This window comes from Schistocerca cancellata, chromosome 1 (genome assembly GCF_023864275.1).
Source record: "Schistocerca cancellata isolate TAMUIC-IGC-003103 chromosome 1, iqSchCanc2.1, whole genome shotgun sequence".
NCBI lineage: Eukaryota > Metazoa > Arthropoda > Insecta > Orthoptera > Acrididae > Schistocerca > Schistocerca cancellata.
Genome location: NC_064626.1, coordinates 645,162,658 through 645,178,899, shown reverse-complemented (window position 1 = coordinate 645,178,899; position 16,242 = coordinate 645,162,658). Strand labels below are relative to the sequence as shown.

The window sequence follows — 16,242 nt, the reverse complement described above, 5'->3', positions numbered from 1 at the left end:
TCTTCCCTACAGCACAGCCCGTAGATTCTTTAAATTGTTTAAAGATGGGAGACAATCAATTTCAAAGGAAGATGGACCCAGCATGCCAATTACTGCTCTTACAGAAGAAAATATCAACACTGATATTATCGTTGTGAGAGGGGATTGATAAATAACCTTACAAACACTTTCTGAGATAATGAAAATTTCATTGGGTGCCATCCAAAAATTAGTAACACAAAATTTACAAAAGTGAGTTGTTTTTGCGCGTGGCTTGCAAGACTGTAGGTTCCCCAACAAAAGGACATCTGTTTGCAGGTTTTCATGCAACTGAAGTTAATGTTGGAGGAAGATTCAAAGTGTCTACCAAAGGTAATCACTGCTGACAAAGCTTGGCTACATCATTTTGGTCCAGAGAGCAAACAGCATAGCTCAGTGTGGAAAATATCCTTTACTGACAACCGCCAAAAAAACAAAAGTAATTGCTCCTGCTGAGAAATTAACGGTCATCTTATTTTTTGATACTCTTGAAATGATTTATCAGTATGCTGTACCTTCACGCACATCAATAACTGGACTATACTACAGGGATGTCCTGAAAACATTGCAAGTCCTTATCAGGTACAAAAGATCAGATATCCCTGAAACAGGCTGGACACTGCAGCATGATAATGCATAGTCACATATTGCAAATGATGATACTGCAGAAATTGCAAAAATCAATTTGAAGTGCATCCCTAACCATCCCTATGGTCCAGATTTAGCCCATCTGACTTTTTTGTTCCCTAACCTGAAGAAACACCTTTGTTGAAGCCATTTCTGATCATCAGAAGCAGTAGTGAAGGCTGCGGAGGCAATTCTGAAGCATGTCTTTGTAGATTGTCAAAAATACTGAGACAAGTGCATTGCAACCAGAGGATACTATTTTGAAAAAAATCATCAGGATTATAAGGATGAGTAAAGGTATATTGTCAAAAGGTTTTGGTCATTCTTTACTGAACGGCCATCATAAATGAATTACTGTTAAAACCTTATACTTAATTAGCAAAGCTTTATATTGTGTTCTACTATCTACCCTTGCCATTACGCTGATCGCCTTCTTCCAAAACACAAGAATTTCATTTATTTATTAATTTTTTTTCCTATTTCCCCAGAATATAAATCCATACCTCAGAATGTACTGAAAAAAGTAAACACGTTGTCTTTACATATTCAGAAGAGCTCTTCATTAAATTCCTCTTGACAACCTATCTTTTATGTGTTAAAATGTGAGTTTAATGTTATTTTGCTGTATAATGCCTAAAAATTTTACATTCATTTCAGTATAAAACATCATGATAGACTCGAACTTTGTGCCAGGCCAGAACTTGAATCTCAAGTCCTTCTTTCCTTTTCCAAGCAATGTTCTTATTGAATGAGCTGTCTTTTTCACCATAATGAAGCTGTATGGGTGGGCTGGGGGGGGGGGGGGGGTCCTTGGTTGTGATTGGATAGCTCATTTGATAAGAATGTTGTCTACCAAAGACAAGAGCCCAGTTGTAAGTTCTGATCTGCTACACATCTTTGACCTGTCAGGAAGTTTTATATTGGGATGTTAGGTTCCTTGCATTTTTGCTGGTTGTGAATTAATTAGATTATACTCAATATTTTAACAGATGTCTTTGTACTACAAATATTCCTAAGTCTAAAAGACACAATTCTTATTCACAAAAGAGTCACAGAAGTTGATTCAAAATTACTGTCAAGGTGTCATGAATGTAGAGTTTAAATTCCTTCTTTATTATTTTCCCAGTGACAAACAGCACTAAGTATTGGTGATGTAGAGCAACATTTTTAAGTAGTGTGTTAAATGCTTTGTTCAACAATGCAAAGCTCCCAGAATTTTAGCTCAGCCATTGACAGCAATGTGATTCCAGCTTCATGGAGTTGTCTCACTGTGTCATAAGACCCCATATGATTTTTTTTTGTTTTTTGTTTCTGTAATGTATCCCTCTTGCCTTTTAAACCTTTGATTGAATGCCCTGTTTATTTTTTCGTTTCTTCTTTAAGCTGTAATGTACATATGTAACTTTTACTACTGTATAGAGTACTTTTGTAAGTCTTTTTGTCTTTACTTTTCCTTTTGTTCTTCTTGCTGTAGGCCTTAAAGGCCCGATAAGGCAATAAATGATGATGATGATGATGAATAAATTCACTATCTCCCACACCAGCAAGAGTGTTGAGTGTCTTTTAGCACTTTTCTTAAAGTTAAATTCTGATTTTGTATAATTTGCAAGCAAATACTATTAAACAGCTGAAGAAGAAGGAGAAGGTCCTCTGATGCTTATGTATTTGTAGATTGTCAACACTTTAATGTCTATCATGACAACTTTAGCAATAAGTAAGATATACTTGTAAACTGCCAAGAAGATTTGCATCTCCCATATGATTTGCATTTATTGATTGAAAACTTGTTCCCACAATTCTTTTGACAACTGAAAATTGTTGTCACTGCTCACCATTTCATTAGTTTTATAAACATTTGCTTCAGTTCTTGAATTCACAGATCAACTGGGATGTTCATCATCTTCAATCTCTTCCCAACATTTTGAGAACCGTTTGTTCCTTTCAAAAACTCATGCACGTAATAAGGTATTATCACCAAACACCTCCTTTAGTGTATGAAAACATTGTGTTGGTGATTTATTACTTTCATGAGGAACTTGAGGTTAACTCATTGCTTGATTTTTAAGTTTACCATGCTCATGGCGCTATTTCTGAACAACATGCTCCTCAGCCAACGTTCAAAAGAAAAGTAAAACAGACAGAAAGATGAAACTAATGGATGGTGGGTCCTCTTTAAATTCAAGGGCAACTGTTTTCCAGTATCAACCTCCACCCATTAGCCTACACGATAGGAAGTGTGCAGTCTCATTACTTAATTTCCATCCCTCATACATTAATTCAGACATTATGCAACCAACTCCACAGAATTTATTTTGCGTCTAGGCCTCCATTATGAATAACAGCAAAAACACCCCAGTACTGTGGTTTGTGAAATAGATGTATAATGGAATAATGGGAGTGAAACTTGGATCAGTAACATCAGATTCTCTTGTCCGATAGGTGCAGGATTTGTTTGATGTCTGATAATCATCATAGAAAAGTATGGAAGTAACCAGGAATGCATGTGCACTTTGGGTATGCAGTCTCACAGGTTTAGGTAGTAAGTAAGTCACGCATGTATAGGGCAGGTATTGTGTAGAGATGTCAGTTGCCTCCCATTTGAAGGCTCTACAGTCAACATTTTAGTGATATTTTCATCTTTGAAGATGTTAATGAATAAGCACCCATGTTACAAACCAGGATGCAGGATGGCCTATGGTACCCTCTGACGTAACCCAACTGTACGTGCTTGGCACCAGTTGAAACTGGCAGTGCATCATTGCGAGAACCCTCTTCATATAGAGGACACCTCAGGAGGCCCACTGCCTAGGAGCGGTACAAGCCTGAGCAGTAAGGTCCCAACCATCTTGTGTGCAGTATACCAAGGAACAGCCAAACAAGCTACAGTGGGCAAGGTTCAGTGCAATTTCAAGCAGAGCAACATTTGTGATACACAGTTTAAGGCTGTTAATCTATTCCAACAGATTTATTTCATTAGAATTCCCACATTATTACAATATTACACAAAAATGATATCCATCAATACAACAAGAAAAGATCTGCATTGCTGATGTGTTATTTTATGTAACAAAATCATTGGGGAAAAGAAAAAACACAATTTCAGATAGCTAATAAATTACAAAATTGTGGTTATGTTAAAAATGCTTGTGCAACAGACTTTATTGTTGTGATCTTCACTCTTAAAAATGGTCTAATGTGAGCCTGTTAATCTTTGAATAACTACTGCAATACATCATTTTGAACCTGCTTGCTGTATTCATGACTAAGTCCCCCCCTCCCATCACTGGTCACCCAAATTCCATTAATTACCAGTTACCCAACTGACATTCCTTGTTGCCTCAAAATGTCTCCTATAAACCAATCCCTCTCTTTTAGTCAAGTTGTTTCATGAATTTCTTTCTTCCCCTGTTCGATTTAGTACCTCCCCATTTGTTATTCAATCTACCCATCTAATCTGTAGCACCCATCTAAAGCACCATATGTCCAGAACTTTAATTCTCTTCTTGCCTGAAACTGCTTATCATCCATATTTCACTTCTGTACAAGGATGCACTTGAGACAGATACCTTCGGACAAGACTTCTTAACACTTTAATTTATACAGATAGTGGTAGTGTCACTTACACAAGGTATAAAAGTACAGTGCATTGGCAGAGCTGTCATTTGTACTCAAGTGATTCATGTGAAAAAGTTTTTGATATGATTATGGCCACATGACGAGAATTAACAGACATTTAATGCGGATTAGTAGTTGAAGCTAGACACATGGGATATTCCATTTAGGAAATAGTAAGGGAATTCAATATTCCGGGAACCACAGTGTCAAGAATGTGCGAAGATTACAAAATTTCAGGCATTACCTCCTACCACAGACAAAACAGTGACTGACAACCTGCGCTCAACAAAGGAGAGCAGCAAAATTTGTGTAGAATTGTCAGTACCTACAGACAAGAAACACTGCATGAAGTAACTGAGGAAATCAATGTGGGGAGTGTGATAAATGTATCCATTAGGCTAATGCAGCAAAATTTGATGTTAATGGGCTGTCAGCAGACAACCTACGTGAGTCCCTTGTGCAGCAGCATTCTGGGCTTGTGACCCTATAGGTTGGACCCTAGACAAATGGAAAACTGTGGTCTGGTCAGATGAGTCTCGATTTTGGTTGGTCAGAGCTGATGGTCTGAAGTTTGAGTGTGGCACAGACCACACAAACCTATGGATCCAAGTTGTCAACAAGGCACTGTGGCTCCATAATAGCGTGGGCTGTGTCTACGTGGAATGAACTGGGTCCTCTGGTCAAACTGAACTGATTATTGATTGGAAATGGTTATTTCGGTTACTTGGTGACCATATGCCACTATTTATGGACTTCACATTCCCAAACAACGATGGAATTTTTATGGATGACAATTGTCATGTCACCAGGCCACAGTTGTTCATTATTGGTTATTCTGGACAATTTGAGTGAATGGGAGTCAAACTGCACAAAAACCCTGGGTTCAGTGTGGGGCAGGGATGAGGCGGGTGGACTTCTGTGGCCTGTTGTGGGGTTGTGAACCACTGAGGGCTATGGCAAGGCAGAGCCTCTCCATTTCTAGGTCCCTGGTTTAATACACACAATACGCTATCATATGCTTAGTATCATTATAAAAAGTGGCTAAAAATTATCTCTTGAGATCAGATGGAATTCTGCTTTTGATCATTGAAGTATTTCATTCTTTAATTTTAATGTTATTAATACTTTAATTTCTGATGTTTAGTAGTAATTCATATGATATTATCTTTGTTTATGTATAGGTTCTATTAGTTCCTCTTTAAGAGTGAAAGCAATTTATCCAATGAAGTCTAGTTTTCTAACTAAAACATGAACAATGGAACCATTCCACTGGAGTTTGCTTTGCATTCTTCATATACATGGTGGGGGAGAAACAGTCTCAAAAGCTAATAGGAATGTTGCAGGGTAGGCTGTGGTGAGAAATAACTGCTAAGAAAAAAATTAATACAGTGGACCATTTCTGAGGTAATTAGCATTGAAGTTAGCCAGTCAGGCTGCTGTGCATGCGAATTCAAATGGCCCACCAGAGACAGTGTCCTTTGCTTGGCTTTGTCCAACCAAAACAGAGAACGAAACAAAAATTGGATGCAGAATGGTAGTAAGGATCGAACCAAAGGCTGAGCAGTCTTCTGTGCTATTGTCTACAATATGAGAGTAACTAACACTCATTGTATCTGGTGGTCCACTTGAATTTGCACCTACAGTGACCTGATTGGCTAACTTCAACGCTAATTAACTCAGAAACAGTGCAGCATATCGAATTTTTTTCTTAACAGTTATCCTGCAACACCTTTACCAGCTTCTTCGAGTGTTTCACCCACCGTGTACACAATCTCTAAATTGAAGATCTACATTTCTGTTTATTTTTACAGAAAGCTATCATAATTTGCTATTAATGTATAGAAGAGAAAGAAAAGGAGTGATGAAATCCTTGATTTATAGTATGTTAACTGGAAATGCTGCTTTTCATCTGTGTCTGTTGTTTCCTCTGCAATATTTTGCTACATTTTATGTTACTGAAATATTGATAAATCAATGTTTTGCATCAGCAGTTCTGATGTGAGTTATGCCATCCATGTGAATCTACCATCTACTGAATTCTGATGGAAAATTCTACTGTTGTAGGACCCTGATGTCGTGAATGCACCACTTCCTGTTTTCAATCGCCCTCCTTCTGCCGAACGGGACATCACTGTGATGCGGCCTCCAGCCCACGAGAACTCCTGCCTACTCCTGCAGCGAGCAGCTGATTATCTGGTACCCATCTCGGGACCTACCCCTGATTTGCCATCATCCCCATCCACTAGCAGTGTGGATAAACTACTGGCCAATTCTGACTGGGAGACAAGCTTTGCACTTCCAGAATCACGTTCAACACAGCCGTTGTTGGGAGAACAGGGCTCACACTCAGGTTCTCATTCAGGATCTCACTCGGGCTCTGGGTCTGGTTCTGGTACGGGCACTTCATCTTCACCCTCTCCAGGTGCATCCAGTGGTGTTGGTGCCAGTGTCAGCTGTGGCGGGACTGATGGGAGTACTGGTGTGGGTGCAGCGGCAAGTAGTGGGGAAAATTTCACAGGTTCCACTTCTGAGACTGGGGGAGGAGGAGGATTGCTGTCATTGGATGCTGCTGCCCTTGTGAAGCAACCTCCACTAGCCTATGCAAATGTTACACCTGCCCATGCAGTGCCGACTGCACCCCCTACTACAGAACTACCTGAAGCATCGGGGCAACCATTTTCAATTCAGGCTATTGCAACAAGGGGGCGTCCTATATCTGATCTTGAAATATCGTGTTGAATGACCCAGCTTAAAATAAAAACTGTGAAAGTGAATAATATACAATAGCCAATGCAGATGAGAATTTTACTGTTAAAACTCAGATCTGCAGTTGGTGAAAGACTTGTAAGAAAAAACAAGTATTACAGATAAATATATATTGAACTCCCACAAGAATTTTTCTGTGGTAGTTTCAAGAGTATCAGGGTTTAGTATGGGTTTAAGGTAAGAATAACTGGTGCAAATGCTTAATTGTTGGAAAGTGAATATTTTTTAGTGCTCAGTGCTTGAAGTTACATGTTGAACAGAAACTCAAGACTAACACTTCACTTCTACTTTGAAGGAAAACCATGTGCTTTGATTACAACAAAGGTCGTGGTTAAATTTGAAACAAAACTGAAAATGCAGTTATCCTGAAATTCCTCTTGGATAATTTGCTCAGGTTAACTGATATGCCTGTGAAAAATATTGACTCATGTTGTATCCTCCTCTGTAAAAATCACATACCTATTAATCCCTCTCTGTCAGTCCGTGCATGAATCTGTTGCAGTGAAATCATGCATGATATTAGTACAACCCATAAAGCATGCACCGACATAAGTGTATCATAAATACGTAACATTTGCCACAGCATGTCTGAAATATCTGGTGTTACCTTGTTTTATGTAATTTCTCATAAACAATTGAAGTTATGTGATAAAACTACATCAATGTGTACTGATTCATTTTAGACTCTTCTGTGTACACATATAAATGCAAAATATTTGTTTTGAGACGTTCATAAGTGTGTTGACATATAAATACACTCTTTCTGAGTCTACTTCACATTTATCGCACATCTCAAGATTGTGTTAATGAAAGTACAAGGCGACCCTTGTGCAAAACCTGGTAAGACCTCCTTCATAATATATTTTGAGATCAAAAATACATGTCAGGTAGAAACTTCATGACAATAAACTGGAATAGATTATTCACATGAAAGTGTATTCAAGGGATGCATAGCATGTCGTCAAAAGGAGTATGTAATTTACTCCTCTTTTCTCCATCATGATTTCTCACAGTTGGTATCAGTGTTTTGTTTGATATTTGAATTAGAATGTCAATTTGTAAACATTTGTATGTACTGATCATATTGTGCTAGCTATCAATACATGTATATTTTTATATAATTTTTCATATAAGAATTGAAACAAACTCCGTAGAATTTTTAAAGAGTTCAGTGGAATAGCTGGTTCACATTTAATGTGCCAAGCACATTATAGAGTGTTTATGTGGACTGCCTACACAGCAGTGAGAAGGACTGTATCAAAATATGACTGAAGATACAAACTTCCTTAAATTTAAGATGTGTTGTGTGCTTCAACCTTACATAAAGAAAAGACTTGCAAGTTATATGTGAAACTGAAGCCATAATAATAGTTACCATGTAATTTACATACTGCGTACACCCTTTGGGAATATATTAAGCTTCTAAGAGATGTGTATTATTTTAACTTTAATATGGGCAGAATAAATTGTTGGTGCAAAAATTATAACAGAAATATATGACCCAAAAGTTAGCTAAGTCATAGTAAATTTTTATTACTGAATTAATCAGCATTATGTCCATACCTTTAATTGACGTATTATGTCAAAAGTACTGAGGATGTAAGGGAATAATAACAGTGTCCAAATGTATCACACATTTGCATGAAGAAGATGTGCCGCACATCTTGAGTTACAGGGTATTGCTTCTACCTCTCAGTACATCAAAGACTGGATACTTACTCTCTGCCTTTCACAGTTTATATTGTCAGGACCACTAATTTCTAAACTTGAAGCTACAGATTGTTAAAGCTTCAATAGTATATGTTGTGATATCATGCTCCGTGAATCAATAAAACATTCACTTCTTGGTATAATGATAGAAAACTGAACATTGCGCCAACAGCTTCAGCATAATTTGCATTTTTTCCTTGCGCTTGTATATCAACTTTCATTTTTTATTTTATTTTTTTGTGTTGTTAGTACATAATTTTTAGCTGCATTATTAATTAAATGTTGTGTAGTTTTAACAGGTGTAAACAAAATTATAGTGAAATACTTTGAAACTATTCACAAGTTCTTTAGCATAATTTTAAAGACACTCAATCAAAGTCTATGAGAACATCTCATTGTTGTTGGTTTCTTTATTAAATGTTACTATGCAGACAGGTTTCATATTTTGTTCTCCTAATTTTTCATATACTACTGTAATATCAAGTCACTCTTAAAACAACGCCAGATTTTAGAACTGAAATATGGCACTGAATCAGGAACCAGAAAATATACTAAGGGCTTATGAAGGCAAGGTGACAAGTTACTGTTTGGCAATGAGAAACTGTGTTTTATGGGGCAAAATGCTCTTATTTTTCCATGTAGTCTTCTTTTACATAAAAGTATTTCACTGAACATTTTTACAGCCAGTACACTGCATTCCGGGAACGAATTCTTGGATGTCCATAATATAGTCATCTGCAGCCGCAATAACCTCTTATTTATATGTAAAACATTTTGCTTCTTGACTCATAACTCATTCACAGAAAAAAAGAAATTACAGAGATGTTAATTTTCATATCTGCTGTTGGTCTGCATCCAAGAAAAGCAACACAACAGTTTACACACACACACACACACACACACACACACACACACACACACACACACACACACATATTCTCAAGCCTGTGTATGGTCCACCTAAACTGACAATGGCAATGCTAATTTGTGGCAAGTATGTTGATGGTGGTGAGGTAGTGTTGGGTGTGGTGGGTACAGGGAGATGGGAAGTAAGAAGAAAGATGAGGGATATGTAGCTAACAGCTTAGAGGGAGGCCGCTTTGCCAACTAGGCTTGTGGGAGGGAGGGGTGGCAGATGCTGTTGTAGCAGGTGGTGGGAAGTGTCACTCTAAAGGTGACATGGGGATATGAATTCAGAGGGGATGACAGGGCAGAGGAAGGTTAAACTGTTCAGTGAAGGGTACAGGAAAACTGAGTTACCTGCCTTTGAGGCCAGGATGTTTGTGGGAGTGAAGGGTGTGTTGTAAGGGTAATTCCCATATGCGTAGTTCAGAGAAGCTGGTGGTTGAGGGAAGGATCCAGATGGGTTGTGTTGTGAAGCATCCATTGAAATTGAGTATGTTGTGCTGAGCTGCATGCTGTGCCACTAGCTGGTTCACTGTGTTCTTGACACAACAGTCTGGCTGTGGCCTTTTATCCTTGCAGACTACTGGTTGGTACTTATACCAACATAAAAGGCAGTGCTGTGTTTGTAGCAGAGTTGATATATGACGTGGCTACATTCACACATGACCCAGACTCTGATGGGGTAGGATACCAACATAAAAGGCAGTGCTGTGTTTGTAGCAGAGTTGATATATGACGTGGCTACATTCACACATGACCCAGACTCTGATGGGGTAGGATAAGTCTGTGACAGGAATAGTGTAGGGTGGATTGGGTAGGTCTTGCACCCTGTGGACTGTAACAGGGATATGATCCTTGTGGCAAGGGGCTGGGTGTGGGAGTGGCATAGGGATGGACTAGGATGTTGCATAAGATGGATGGGTGATGGGACACTACTTTAGAAGGGGTGGGAAAGATCATGGGTAGGAAGCTGAAGGCTTCAAAAGGCCTTCACAGACAGGCAATACTTCCCACAGATTTCCTTGCTATATCCTCATATACCCCTTGATAGCCTCCCATCACCACCAAGTATCATCTACTAATGTGCACCCACCTCTTCACCCAATATCATCCTGACCTGGAACAACTGAACCATGTCCTTTGCCAAGGTTTTGATTATCACTCATCCTGACACGAAATGAGGGATATCCTATCAAAGATCCCATCCTATCTCATATAAAGTAATTTCCTGCTTCCCACTAAACCTGCACAACATCATAGTCTATTGCTATGCCATTTCTACTCCCAATCCCTTGCTACAAGAATCATATCCATGTGCCAGACAAGGTACAAAAATGTGACTAGTCCACCCATCCAGCACCTCCTATTGTAGTGCTGTCACAGGCTTATCTTACCCCATCAGAGTCGGCTCACCTGTGAAACCAGCCATGCCATAGACCTACTTTGCTGCAAACACAGCACAGTCTTCTATATTGGTAGGACTATCAGCCAGCTGTCCACCAGGATGTACAATCATCGCCATACTGTTGTGTCAAGAACAAAGTTGACCACATGGTGGCACAACATTCAGTTGAGCACAACATGCTGAAATTCAATGGCTGCTTCACAACCCAACCCATCTGGATCTTTCCCTCCTCCACAAGCTTCTCTGAACTGTGCACATGGGAGTTGCACTTACAACACATCCTCCACCCCTATAAATATCCTGGCCTCAATCTCAGGTAACCCACCATCCCTGCACCCTCCAGTTTCATCTGGTCTTGTGTGTGTCACTTTCCACCAGCTGCTACAATTATCCCTGCCAGCCCTCCCTCCTACATTCCTAGCTGGCAAACTGGCCTTCCTCCAAGTTGCTTGCCACTCACCCCCAGTCCTTCCTCCTGCCTGCCTCTTCTTCATCCCACCCCACCTAACACTACCCCCACCACCACCAGACCACCTGCCACAAAATGGCATTTGTCAGTATAGCTGGCACCATGTGGGGCATAGGCATGTATTTGTGTATGTGTCAAAGGGTTTGTGTACTCTAGTTCATAAAAGGATAACTCCAAAAGCTAGCACATTTTCCTTCTTTTGTGTGTGCCTATCAACAACCTAATGCTTTTGCTTTTTGCTGAGTGGTCTCCTTTAATCCTAAAGTATTTATAATCTACCAGAACTTTTCTAAAACATTTATCATTGATTTCCATAGTGTCTCTGTAGCTTGCAGAGAAATTTGCATCTTTCTTCTATATTTTATTGCAGTCATTATTGTATTTTAATATAGATGATTAACTTAAACAAGAGATGGCAAACTACAAAGTTATTTCCAGGGCACTAGTAAGCAAAATACATTTATAATCTCTGAATTTGTTGCTGAATGTGAGATGTGGTAATACAACAAAAGGAAATCACTGAGATTATGCTGTATGCCATTCTTTGTCAGGGTACAGTTTACTGTTCCTATAGTAATAACAGGTTTTGAGTACTTACTCTTTTTTTAGTCATTAAACCATCCTTGAGGAAGATTTGCATGAATCTCCTATGATACTAGGCATATTGGTTAGAATGTTAGTTAGCAAACCTTTGTGAACACTACAGACATGTTCATCTAGTTATAAAAAGAATTTACACTCCAAGAAATTATGTCACATATTTACTTATTGAACAATAGACATGCGTACAGTACTTTCTCATCCTACAATACAATATTAAAGATGCAATCAGGCAGAATCTTACTTTCCTTTTACCTGTGAAGACACCCAGACAGTTATAAGGTGATATCAAGTTTGATTTGTAATCAGAATCATTGAGCAACTTGCCATTTTCTTATACACCACGCATTGCCAGGGATGAAGTGTTGACTAAAAATAGTGTCATCTTCTTATCGGTCCCTATTTATGATTATTCCAATGCCATAGTTTATATTCCTGTCTCAGATGCTGAGTTTTGTATGACATTTACCTGTTATATTTATTTGGGAGATAACTGAAGACAAGTTTTGTTATTCTCACTGATACGTTCTCTCATAAACAACCCTAGTTATACTCATTTAGTAGCTTCTTCTGCCTTTAACAATTTGTATTGTGTTCCATTTCTCTCCTTGATTTAAATACAGTTATATCGGCTTATTCTCCCAAACCACCTTCCACTTCTTTACGAGATGACTTACTTGGAATTTGCAGCCACTCTTATTTACTGAAAATCCAGCTGCTGGAAACCCTCTTGACTCCTTCTTGATTGAATAATGCAAGCTATAGAAATTTTTAGACTCTTTCTACTTATGAAATAAGTAGACATACAAACTTTACTTTTCGTCAACTAACGGTGTATTTGACCTCCATATACAATAAAAATTTCACTTTCCATATGAATATGTAACTTTCTGCAAGTCCCTTGTACAGTCAGACGTTAGAAACAAATTGAGTTACAGTTAAGAGAAAGTTGCCTTTGATACCATGACCTTTCTTAAAATGAATCATAAAATGAGTCTTGCCTCTAACAAGGTTACGTCAAGAGTTTACAAGAGTACTTTTTCAACTGTTCTTGTTTTAATAACAATAGTCAGTGACACAATAAGCCCAGAACTGCTTATAAACCCCATGGTTCTTCCTTATACACTAACTAAAACATCTATGGATTGCCCCAACAGGTACTTGTCGGTGCCGTCCGACTGCCATGTTTACTTTCTTCCCATAACTGATTTAAAACCTGCACACACAAACATGTGATGCGCAGTAGCTAGGTTTCTACCATCCCACACTCATATCCAGGATATCGTATCTTCTAGATGCTAGAAGGCTGATTGGTTCTAGAATTTACACAGAAATTCTCGAATCACTACACTGTGACTCATTTCTGTTTCTTGTTCATTGCAGTCTAATTATATTTTCCACTTAAGTCCATTCCTTGAAGCATCTTTTACTCCCACCCAACCTCCTCATGCAACCTAGTAATTGCCAACATGAATCTCTTCATTGTTTACTGAGCAAGCCTTTCAGTTTTTGAATGGTTTCATATTAGGTCCATCTGTCACTGCCAAAATAAGTAAAAAGTGTTGATGAACAGCGGTTGTAAACTTTCCTTTCCACATAAATCAGAAACTTCATTTTGAAATCCCTATTTATTTTATGAAAAGCACTGCAGGCCACTTTTACTCATATTTTAATTTCTTTTGCTGCTTATCATTTTATTTCCTTTCATTATCACCAGAAACTGTTTTCAGTCACTTTGCACATAAACTTTTTAATTTTCTTCTTCCTTCCCATCACCATCATGTCACCACCAGCCAACTGCTCCTTGGACTTCCTCTTAGTCTTTTGCCTGAGAGTCTCATTTCATCCAACTTCTTTGTTATTCTGTCACATGTCATTCTCACTAAATGTCTTTACCAATTGCTGAGTCTATCTGCTCTCATTGCCATTAACTGCCCTAAAAAAGTATTATTTTCTTATAGATGTGTCAATTATACACTATTATGTTCTTCTTCTATCTGATTTCCAGGCTTTATCCCAGACAGATCCTGAATGTTCTTTACTTTTCTGAACCAAATACAACTTTTGGAATTTTTAAATTATAACTTGAGACACCAAGTCTTTCAAAGAAATTGCTAATAGACTCTCCTGTGGAACAATGAAAATCCTTTAAGGGCCAAGCAGATCCTTTATCAAGCATACTTTTTACAAATAAATACATATGCCCTTGAAACCTATACAATAAACAGGAGAGACAGTAGTAGTCTCCAGACAGCAGAAATGAGTTTCCTGAGGTCACTTCTCCAAAAAATAAGAAAAGATAAGATGATAACGAAAAGCTTCATTGAGAAACATTAGTGAAGTAACCACTATGATGTGGAAAAGTGTAATAATGACATGGTTGAAATGGTTTGACCATGTAAAGAGTATGGATCAAACAAGAATAATGAGAAAATGCATTGGAAAGGAACTTGAAGGCAAAAGACATAGAGGCCGACCCAGGGAACAGTGGATCATTAAAGGGAAACAGACGTGGAAATAAAAAGAGCGACTGTTACACAGCCACGAGGGAAGAACTGCACCTGGACAGATGAAAAGATGGAAAGCACCATTATATGGCACCTGGTCAGTTGGTGGTGATTAATAGATGTTGATGATGATGGGCTTTTGGGGGTAGAAGGCAGGGGTGGAGTGGGTGGGTGGTTACTTACAAATAATTGCTGTGCTATGCATTCTGTTCTCTCTGTCACATTGACAGATTTGTTTGTCTTTGATTCTGACCCTTGCTTTCTCTCACTTAATTTGAATCTAACTTGAAATTCAGCTTACAAGCTTATTTATTTTCCATTCCTCTTGCATCATTTTGTGCAAAATATTCTTTCTTCATAAATATCACTTATGCAAATAAATATAAAAACTTTCTGCATATTGACACATCATATTCTTGTTATTTTAAGGTTGTCGTGATTTTTGTATGAACTACTATAATCATCAATTTCAAATTGTCATTAGCAACAGTCCAATTTTATATTTTGACACTTTTTTCCAGACCCTCACTCTTATTTAATTTTCTTGTTTGTATTTGTGACAACTACGACATTCTGTAACAGATGAAAGTAAGGTCTCCTAAAGCATTTTATGAAATCAATAATTATTTCTGACAGTTTCCTACTTGTGAGCATGATAAGATGAAACTGAGTTCCCCCACAAATTAGAATTTTCTTCTGGACATCTGTTGTTTGTGATTAATGTTCTGTGATGAGATGAAACTGATCACTCCTACAGGTCAGCATTTTTGTGTGGTTGTCGCTTTTGGCTGTGTGACTGTCATAAAGTGGAAGCTTTCACAGGATTAAATTATATATAACTGAATTTTTCCCATTTATTAATGGACAGTGAGAAATATATTGGCAAGTTAATGGTGTGTGTGTAAAAAAAATAAAAAATAAAAAAAAATACTGAACTGTGAAGTGAGCAGGCAAGTCATAGTACAAGACAAGAAGAGAAACTATACAGCTCTACTTGTGTGTAATAGAACCGCCTCAACTGAATGGAACATATTCAGCAATAAGAAATATTCCATATACATAAAGTAGCAATGTTTACCTGGTAAGTTGTGGATAGAAACAAATTTAATAGACACCATGAAAGTGAGTAAATAAAACAATTTTAAGTAGCAGTTATAGCTAATATCTATTTTTTTTTAATATGAACACACATATAGACCTCCCATAAGCAACAGCAAAAATACAAAATGATTTATTGTTTATATGGAATGGATTATAAATTAAACAGGCTGCAATGTATGTAAAATTTATATGCATTTACAGGAAACTAGGAATATCTACAGCTCTTCTGCTATAAGCACACTCATTGTAATTCATGTGCTTTTTTCAACAGTTATGCTTCAGTGATCATTCATCCCAACATTTCTGTAAGATGTTCAGTGCTATTTGCAGTTTTGCAGGGACATGATGAAGTGTCAAATGAAATATGGTCTCCAAACAATCAGCATATTCTTTTGCAAGGAATGTACACATAACTCAAAGTGTATTGTACTTCCATTTATAGCAATTGGAGTAAAAGTAATTTTTAGTATAGTTTGGAATATAATTTTTATATAAAGATGGATCGCTACCCAATTAAA

General features: G+C 37.8%; 1 protein-coding gene across 3 annotated transcripts in view; it reads left to right on the top strand.

The window, feature by feature from the left end:
• Window positions 1–16,242, top strand: part of LOC126183396 (leukocyte tyrosine kinase receptor) — a 974,779-nt gene that overhangs the window by 830,959 nt on the left and 127,578 nt on the right. Inside the window, exon 25 of one of the 3 annotated variants that reach the window (XM_049925358.1) lies at window positions 6,325–6,456. In XM_049925358.1, the coding sequence (XP_049781315.1) occupies window positions 6,325–6,456 (132 nt within the window). Of the gene's footprint in view, window positions 1–6,324; window positions 8,995–16,242 lie in introns of those variants that run through there. The other 2 variants (XM_049925343.1, XM_049925351.1) reach the window with 2 other exon arrangements.